This window comes from Penaeus japonicus, unplaced genomic scaffold (genome assembly GCF_977035675.1).
Source record: "Penaeus japonicus unplaced genomic scaffold, GWHDUDI00000001_assembly GWHDUDI00000030, whole genome shotgun sequence".
Taxonomy (NCBI): Eukaryota; Metazoa; Arthropoda; class Malacostraca; order Decapoda; family Penaeidae; genus Penaeus; species Penaeus japonicus.
This window is the reverse complement of record NW_028234432.1, coordinates 15899699-15909698: the sequence shown is the minus strand read 5'-3', so window position 1 is coordinate 15909698 and position 10000 is coordinate 15899699. Positions and strand designations below refer to the sequence as shown.

The window sequence follows — 10000 nt, the reverse complement described above, 5'->3', positions numbered from 1 at the left end:
CACACACACACACACACACACACACACACACACACACACACACCACTAAATATTCCTGTATGCACACATTTGACTTGCAGTGGATTTATTCACAAAATTTAAGAGAACATGTAATCATCATCTCTTATCCTTCAGAATAGGGTGTGAACACTGCCATGAAATGCCAGCTGCCATCTTGTCCTCTGTGCAAGGAACCAGTGTGGTCACCAGATGGTGGTAGCAGAGAGGTGGACCTAAGACATTTGTATGCACTCACGTACCATCTCATTCACTCTGTTATAGAGAATTAAAACTGTTTATTTATTTGCCATTGCTGTTCAAGGTAAAGATGCACCCAGTGATTCTTAGCAAACTAGTCCTTGAAATGAAAATTGAGAACCATAAATACTTGAAGTGTAACCTGATATTGTATTATGTTGTGAAGTGAAACAGCCACAATATTAGTTTCCTTTTTTAACTAAGTCTTATGGTAATATTTTGAACTTGATATTGTATTTATCATAACATATTCATTTTTGTCAGTTAATATACATGGAAATAAAAAGAAGCTTCATTCTTAGGTGATATATAGATCACTGTAAAATGCATTACACAATGTTCAATTTCAAAGTAATGACATGGAGATGAAATTGATGAGTAAATCTGATAGTGAAAACATTAAGTGAAAACAAGGATTATGTAATCTCGTGATGTTAGTCATTATTTTTGTATGTATTTGGAAATGCAAGAGGTTACAATTATGTGATAAAATGTATATAAACTCTGTATGAATATTTTGCCAGTTCCTGTACATTACATGGCTGTCATTTAGTCTTTACATGGTAATTACTATCTCATAAGAGATTTTATTGAATGTTCGTATGTATTCCTTTATCATAGCTTTTTTTTTTGTATTGATGTTATTTATTATGAACATTATATGATGCTAATGATAGTGACAATAATGAAAAGATGAATAATTATTATTATTACCATAATTATTTTGTAGAATGCCATTAATTTGAAGTTTAGGAATGTATAGTGTACTCCTCAAGGTTATTATTATTGTTATTTTTTCTGGCAGGCTTTTTGCCAGTTTGCCGCTCAGCCACTTTGTTTTTAATTTCCATACAAGTTCCAGTATTGACATTTGTTTTTAATCTCTATGCAAGTTTCAGTATTGACAGCTATGTTATTAATTTCCATGCAAGTTTCAGTATTGACAGCTGCTATGTACACTTACTCTTCACCATATTTAAGCAATTCTTTGTTGCAATTTATTATGATTTTCATTTAATACCTTGTGTACAGTGATACACAGTATTCACAGTACTAAATGCTGTGAATAGAGTTCATTTTGACAAATATAGATAATTCTGACTAAGAGTATTGAAGCATGTTAATTACATCTCTTGCTTTGTAAAGTTATTCAATCTCATACATACCTTTATCTACTAAATACAGTTTTGCTCCTGGGTGACTTTCCACCCTAAGTTTGAATGCTTCTATAGGAATATTGGAACAGCAATACTTTTCTAATTCTTCATGAATTATATTTCATAGTCACTTCATAGTTAATGGTTGAACACAATGTTCTTTTTTCATTGTTGATTTTATATTTTAGTTATATGTAAGCTTTGGTCCAAAAAAACAGAAAATTCAATAAACACACAATCCTCATATTCGTAAAGTGTTGCATGTCACATCAGATGGAAATGTTACCTGAATATTTACATTTTCATCGGACATTTTGCTGCACAGTGTAGTTACACTTTTGATAATTCCCCTAAGATATTTATCCTACTCTTATTATTTGGAATTTTAGAAAGGGGGAAGAGTCAAGTGTTCTTGAATTTAAAATGTGGCTCAGTTCAAGTTAGTTTTGTAAGTCCTTTTTTACTTTTTTTTCTGTGGATATTTCTTCAAGTACGTTATAAGCAATATGAAATTTGTATTAATATAACTTTTTATATAACTATGCGTAGATGAGAATTTATTTTCTAGCTTGGCCCCAATATAGGCACTCTAGGCACATTTTATTTCAGAGCAAAGAAGTATTGTAATACAAGAGCGATTATGCTTTAGTAAATTCCATGTTTTTTTATAGTTCTGTGAGGCTTAAGTATGCTGTATGACATACTTTTATCAATAATTTAAAAAATGGAAATTATGATTATAAAGTCTATTTCTTTAGTTTTATGGGAAACATTTTCTTTCTTTTTTTTTGTTCATGAAAAGAGACAAATACAAAAAAAACAATAGAGGAAAATATGAAGAGGTGGGAAGAGAAATGCACCCTGTTCTTATGGCTGTGCACTGGCACAGTGTGGCTCACCTTCCTTTAACCATTTTGCCTGTACAGCCTGCACTATTGGTAATTTAGATAGATCAGGGGGTGGAGGCTGATCTGGTTATGTATTGTCTCTCCCCAAAGCTGATGCTCAGTATGAACTGTGGGTAGATATCCTTGATGCCTCTCTTTGATGCTGGTGCTAGGTGATATTGGTACCATTTTGGTGAATATTTAACCCGTTCACGACGGATGACAAGATAACACGTCTAGTGGTTTTTGGGCTACACGACGGGGACGCGTTACTTTGTCCAGCCCGGGGCGCGGGAGGACGCGCTGGCTCGCGGCCAGTGCGGCCGAGAATCCCGATGCGTTAGGCTTATGCGTTCAAGAGTCCCGGAATTTTGGTCTATTTAAGCCGGATTGGCCCCGTCGGGAACGGGTTAAGTAGCTATAGTAATTGAAGTGATAATTACAATCATCAATCACCAAATAGATATATTACTCTTAGGATACAAAGAAAATAGCATGCCGATCTTCCTAACTGTTAGATATGCCATGATAAATTTTGTCATCTACATGTTATCAAGACCAAAACTTGACAGTCAATACAATATTGATTCCCTTCCACATCCATTTAGATCTTGTCATTTAAGTGCAGCTATGTTACAGAGCAGTATCTGTTTCTTGTACTTCACGCAAGTATTTGATGTTGAATTACCTTTTCAGTTGACAAGTTAACATGCCATTTTTTAATTTATTATTGAGATTTATACACATATATTGCTTTCTTATGTTACAAAAATTGGATGGTCAATAAGGATATTTTGGGTATTCCCCCAAAATACTCAATATCAATAAACGGAAAAAAAATCTGTAAGATATGGCTATATCTCTGTAAAACTTCAACAAGTTATTCTTTGTATTTTCTAATGACATGGAAGCCTTTATTCTTATATTTATGTAACAATTGACACTATTCTAATAAGAGATAACAGGTATGTGTATGATATTTATATATTAAGAGTTACTGAAAATAACATGTAGAAAGTTAACTACCAATTTAAATTTTTCAGTTGGTGGTGTCTCAGAATTGTTATTATTATTTTTTTTTTTTTTTGGGGGGGGGGGGCAGAATAACTTGATATGAACAAAACAGATTCAAAAGGCAGGCAAATTGTAATGAACTGATTTTTGAATTCTATTTACTTGTTTTTTTTAATTTTTTTTTTTTTTTACACCACTTTATATGAAAAGACAATAAAACGTTTTACTCTTGTCAGTGTATCAGTGAATGTATGTCCATGAACAAGGAGTATGTGTGTCTAGCTGGATGTGGATGACTGTAAAGTGTACATGTTGATGTATATTTATGAAATTCATAGAGGTCATGTGATAGGTATTATCCTGTGTATGTATACAGTTTTGCAGATGATTTTACATATGCATATGTTTATGTAAATGTGTCTACTGCGATGGATGTGTAACTTTGAAGAGAAAGTCGTGTGATAACTATCCTTTGGTTCCTAATCTCCCTCTCACCATGGGCAAGATATTCTTCTATTGATCTGAAAATAGAGGGTATCATTAGGCACCACTCAACACATAATTTATTTATAGGGTTTGAGGGATCAGAATCTACCGGGATCAAAATGCTGGAAATCTAACTATTTGAATGTTACTGTCTTCTCTGAGGCCAGCCTTCCACTCTGTGTATCATCGATGGCCATTCAGTTGTCTCTCTCTCTCTCTCTCTCTTAGCTGCTAGGATAGCGCAATGGATAGCCTGCCGGCCTCACGTCCCCGAGGTCGGCAGATCAAGCCCCGACCAGGCCCGTGAGTTTCCACTGTTGCTTGGCGGTCACTGCCATGCCTGGTCAGCACGGTGGGTAGGGACCAAGCTCGGATCGAGTTAACACGTGTTGGCACATTCTCTCACGAGTCAGCATATGCTGACACAGGCGGGCTTGCCTTAGTACACATAAGTCCGGCGAAGCATCTGCTTCGCAAATCCAGCTTATCCTTATTTTCTCTCTCTCTCTCTCTCTCTCTCTCTCTCTCTCTCTCTCTCTCTCTCTCTCTCTCTCTCCCCCTCTCCTCTTCCTCTCTCTCTCTCTCTCTCTCTCCTTCTCTCTCTCTCTCTCTCTCTCTCTCTCTCTCTCTCTCTCTCTCTCCCTCTCTCTCCCTCTCTCTCTCCCTCTCTCTCTCTCTCTCTCCCTCTCCCTCTCTCTTTCTCTCCCTCTCTCTCCCCCCCCTCCCCCTCTCCCTCCCTCATTTCACTATTACTCCTCAGCAAATATATTCTTTGAAGAAGATTTAAATTCAAATGATTAAAGGTGTTTGATAATAGGAATGTTGGTTTTTGAGAAACATAAAGGAAATAATGGCTGATTTTGCTATATTCAAGAAACTTGGAGATAGTTACTTATTTTGCTCCTACAAATTGATAGAAAGATAAGTAACCAAGTACTCCATGTTGGAAAAGGATGAAAGATATGATAAAGTTGCCAGTAGATATTAATTGTATGAATTAATTTGATTGGCATATTTTTTCCATTTTATGAACTTTTTATTTTTTTAGGGATTTATGTGTTAACATAGATATATGAAGAACATAAGCAAAATACAGGAAAAGGGTTGGGTTTCTCAAGCTCTTCTTGTTTCTCACTTTTCCTTTGGTCATTATAGTTGAGTAAATAGGAAAATTAGAGAAAGTTCAGAAGAGAATATGTTTTTTATTCTAATCTTTGTTATATAATGTTATGGATTTATTCCATGGAAGTGTTCAGAAATTCTCTAGGTATCTCTTCATTTTTATATTTTGTGCAAATGCAACATTGTTTGACCATGCACCAGTAACTTATCCCTTATTCTTACCTACTAGCCAGTCCATGAGTGTAATTTACCAATCACGAATGTCATATAAAAGGTTGATGAAAGAAGAATAACTATAAACTTTACTGTAGATATATTATTGATTTACTTGAAGCAGATTTTGGGTAATATTACTTTCTGATGAAAAGTTGATATATCTTCTCACATGTCTTTAGTTTCATGATAGTAACATGTACTTATCACAAACACTTATCCATTATTGGTGATTGTACAAGGAAAATTTGTTTCTTTAATCATTTCCCAAGTTTTTATAGTAAAACAAGAAGAAATACATATAAAACATACATGATGCCCACACGGAAATACGTATGCATATACATACACATGCATGAGCGTATGCATGCTTGCACAGGCCCATACTTAGACACATACTAACACACATACTCACAAAATATAGCTCCCACATAAAATGGTTGGAAATAATGTACAACCTTTAAACTTTGTTATTGGAATTGATTGAGAATTTTTCGGGTTTCTGATGTTGTGTTCATTTTCTCTGTGATAGTATCGGGAAGAGATAAAAAGTTTATTTGGGCAATAGACGGTGTACATGCTTGTATGTTCGATTGTTTTTAGGGTTGTTATTTATTTTATTATTATTATTGTTTTTATTATTTGTGTTGTTAAAATTATTTAAGTTATTGTTATTGCAGGTATTACTATTTTTGTATTTGCTGATATTACCATTATTCATCTTTTTTTTCTTTGTGTGTGTATGTATGTACATACGTATGTATGTACATGTACATGTACACATGTACATGTTTTCCTCCTCCTCCCAACCTTCCTCTCCAATTGTATTTGCTTGTCCATTCCTTGCAACTTTCTATGATATATAAGCTATCATACATTAGTTACAAAAATAATTAAAAGGAAGCTTAGAATGAATTTATACCTAATTTAGATTGTTGTTTATCTTGGTGTTTCTGCACAGTCATCTTTCCACGAATTGGTGAAGAACATCTGAGAACTGGTGGCCAGAATACGTGGAAAAAGATTATGAGAAACGAGATACGACTTGCTTATGAGAAGCCCTTTGTCAGAAAGGAGGAAAATTCCTGGTGATAAGAGCTCTTCAGAGATAAGATATCTAAGTGCAACCTTTCTTTCATTGTAAAGCTGCAGAAGCAGCCGGATTTACCCTCTAGGCACACGATTTTCGCTTGCTCTCTGATTTAGGTTGAGAAAATATATTTTGAGAGCTAAATTTTGTGGTTTGCGCTTTTGGTTTGATAAATAAGCAGAGTACACATTTAGCTCGATAGAATGGGTTTGACATCAGCTGATCCTAGAGGCTGCATGAAGCGTGTAGGTTACGTGTTGAATTGTTGCAGAATTGTGGTTTCTAGAGTTATTTCATTGTTTTAGGATGTAATGAATAGTTTTAAGGTTTAGTAACTTGTGAGTCAAATACTTCAATCTAGAAATTGTAAATGAATATTGCTAAGAGTATTTAACTTATTAAAGTTATTGCAATTTTTTTTTTTTATTAATGATATATTCCTTTAACTTCTATTCCCCCCTAGAAAATCAGAAGGTAGGCATACATTAGAAATAACCTAAGCTAGAAAGTTTCCAAAATTAATTAATAATTACTAATGTTTCAGGCCACAATGTCGTTGTGGAACAGAGCACAGCAGCTTCCCCCCGATGACCTCCGTCGGGTCCAAGGTATATACGGTGAACAGTTCCCCATTGAGGTGCGACACTACCTGGCAGGATGGATAGAAGACAAGATGCAGCAATGGTTAGTCTTTCTTTCAAGTCTTATCTCAATTTTTTTTTCCTCTTTCCTTTCCTTTCCTTCCCAGTATTTTCTAATTTCATTTTCACTTATAATTTTGGTTTATCATTGTCATGCAGATATACTTTTACCTAGTGGCACTGGCTGCTGCATCATTGTTGAATTCAAGATAGCCTGTGCTATCCAAAATTCAGGAGTGTGGGCATATTTTTGGATAAACTAACTATTGTTATTCCATAGAAGCATTAACCCATTCACTCCGGTTGATGTCCTATCGCATGATTGGAAAATATCCCTGGACCCGGGTGATGTTCTGATACATATATTTTATCGCTGAGTTCCAGGTGGTTCAGTTGCGACGTGCTGAAACGTCAGCATATAGATCGCTAGATTGTTCTCAAATATAATCATTTTTCATAATTTTTTAGATATTATTACTTTAGCTTAGTTGTATGAGTGTTATAAAATGAGATGTATCGTAAAAAAAATTACATCACAGAAAACTACATGATATGGATGACATCATGGTAATTTCTGCTTCTTGATTGGTTGAATAAAAAGATCTGAGTCAAAAAACTATTGTAAAATCATGTGTGATTGGCCAAGAAATAAAATTAAGTAAAAAATTACTAATGTAATACTACTTCTCATTTGTCGATTACCTGTAATATCATTTCATGTTATGTCACTAGGTAGATGTATATACTCATATGTACCTGTGTGATTATTTATATTGTTCTTTTCGTTTTGGTAAATAAGAAATTAAGTATAAAACAGTTAAAGCCCCACTAAGAGATTGTTTCCACTTTCCATTAGAGAAGTGAAGCAAAATTTACTAAAATAAAACTAGTAAGGCATTACTGTAACATTTTCGACTACAGTAACTCTTCTGAACATGGCAATTTTTTTATGTGCTTTTACATTGTAGATGATTTATGAAAACCTTAAGAGTAGGGTGGGTGAAAAACACTCTGAAAGGTTCAGTGTGGCTCCACGCAGCGAGATAACACCCCAGTATGAAGCGTCACGCACTTATTAATTTTCCTGGTGTAAGCAGGAGTTAGCAAAAATACGTCCTGTCGTGAATGGGTTAAAGAAACAGGGATTAGACTTACTTTGGAAGGCCTTAGTCCAAGAACTAAGCAGTTATGGTATCTGTAGGTGCCATCCAGCATTCGGACTCACCTTTGCCATGGCTTTTTTTGTCTGTCTTCTGCAACAAAATAGCCCTGTCATTAACCCTATCCCGACCGGCCTGGTGAGAACTGGCAACCCCCTACACCGGGCCTAAGTAATATCACCTCGGGGACGTCACACTGGTGTGTTGCCCCGTCATCAGGCATAATGGTGTCACATGGGTGACACACCATTGTCATTGGGTTAACGGGTTAAACCCATGGATAGCCTGTACTTATATTCTTCAGGAAGCCATAAAATGATTGTAATGTTTATAAAGTCTCATAATGTAGATTTTAATCTTCAGAATCTAAAAAATACAGTTCATTTGCTTGGTTTGATTTAGAGAAAATAGAAGTGATTGTTAGTACATTTCGGCATCAGAGAGTAAAACACTATGTCCTTTATGGGTTATTACTGCAAACTATTGAGGATATAGGTATACATATTCTCTATAAGAGCAATTGGTGTACCTATGATAACTAAAATAATTTTTTTCATGTGGATTACTAAATTAGTTATTATATCTTAACTCGTTAACGACAGGGCTGTTTTGGCTCCAAATGGTCGAAACGGTGGGATACTGCGTCCTCACGGCTCTCGTGACATATCTGAGGATGCACATACTGCGTCATGGCTGAGTTCTGTTTGTATTAAGTTTTCTTTCTTCTGGATACTGTATGAGATAATAGAGGTCGTATATGATATGATGGCTTACTTGACTTTCATTATTATTACATATGAGAGGGATTTGCTTACAATAAGGGATGTATGGATGTGCCCTACTAGCAATCATTTCATTATTTCTTTATGGAACATTATATAAGAATATAAAACTTATTATGATTAATTTACCGTACTACTTCAACCGTTTTCTTTTGTCATCTGAGTGAGGCCTCTCACCAAGGTCACTCTTTCCACCCTCCCCCCAACCCATGTGAATAGCTTGTCACATGCACATGGGGGAAGAGGTTAACTATGCATATTTTGATATATAATACATAATGATTATGTTGAGGTTTTGGCTTTAAACTTGTTATATTCAATAGCAACATTTAAAATTTAGCGCGTGCTGGCAGCCCAGATTCAGCGAAGTGGGGTGTTTTCTACTGCCCAGAGTGAAGGGGTTAAGGGGTTAATGAGAGGATATACCAAATCTTATAAATCCAATCAAACCTCTAACTCTGCCAAATTGGGCAAATGGCTCAAAGTGTTAGGCCTACATGCTTGAAATACCCTGGCATTATGACTAGGCAAAGCCAAAACTGCCCTATCTTAATCAGGTGTTTTCTCCACCCTCCAGGCATCGAAGACTACCCTAAATGACATTTTTCCTTAAATCGGTCACAAAACAAGGGTTTAAGCTGACTTTGGAATCCTGCAGCTCAGAAGCTAGCACCTTTATAGCCATAACATTACATCACTGTGTGTACACTTAAACTGTGAACAGATTCCGATGCCACGTCACATACATTACACACTTTTTGCCACGTCACATATTTTCGACACCTGTTGTGAAAGGTTTAACCCATTCACAATGGGATGTATTTTCGCCTACTCCCACTTACACTGGGAAGATAACAAGTACGTAGTACATACTTCATGCCGGGGTGTTTTCTTGCTGTGCTGGGTTGTGCTGAACCTCTGAGAGCATTTTCACCCACCCTATTCGTATGGTTTTCATGAATGTGTCTACAATGTAAGTGCTCGTAAAAAAAATTTGCCATGTTAAGAGGAGTTATTTTAGTTGAAAAAATGTTACAATAATGCCTTTCTAGTTTTATTTTATTAAACTTTTCATATATTCTTTTCTTCTATGTGAAAATACCAATGGAAATGTGGAAGCAATCTTAGTTTGGCATTAAAAAGCATGTATTATATAAAAAAATTATTTACCAAAATGAAAAGAAGAACAA

The 10000-nt window shown here is 35.3% G+C and overlaps 1 protein-coding gene across 17 annotated transcripts in view; it reads left to right on the top strand.

Annotated features, from left to right (window-relative positions):
* Stat92E (Signal transducer and transcription activator Stat92E) overlaps positions 1–10000 on the top strand; it is a 58091-nt gene that overhangs the window by 10025 nt on the left and 38066 nt on the right. For 11 of the 17 annotated variants that reach the window (XM_043035347.2, XM_043035346.2, XM_086555155.1 and 8 more), the window contains exon 2: positions 6772–6911. In XM_043035347.2, the coding sequence (XP_042891281.1) occupies positions 6778–6911 (134 nt within the window). In that variant the 5' untranslated portion in view covers positions 6772–6777. Of the gene's footprint in view, positions 1–135; positions 323–6098; positions 6473–6771; positions 6912–10000 lie in introns of those variants that run through there. The other 6 variants (XM_043035348.2, XM_086555154.1, XM_086555159.1 and 3 more) reach the window with 3 other exon arrangements.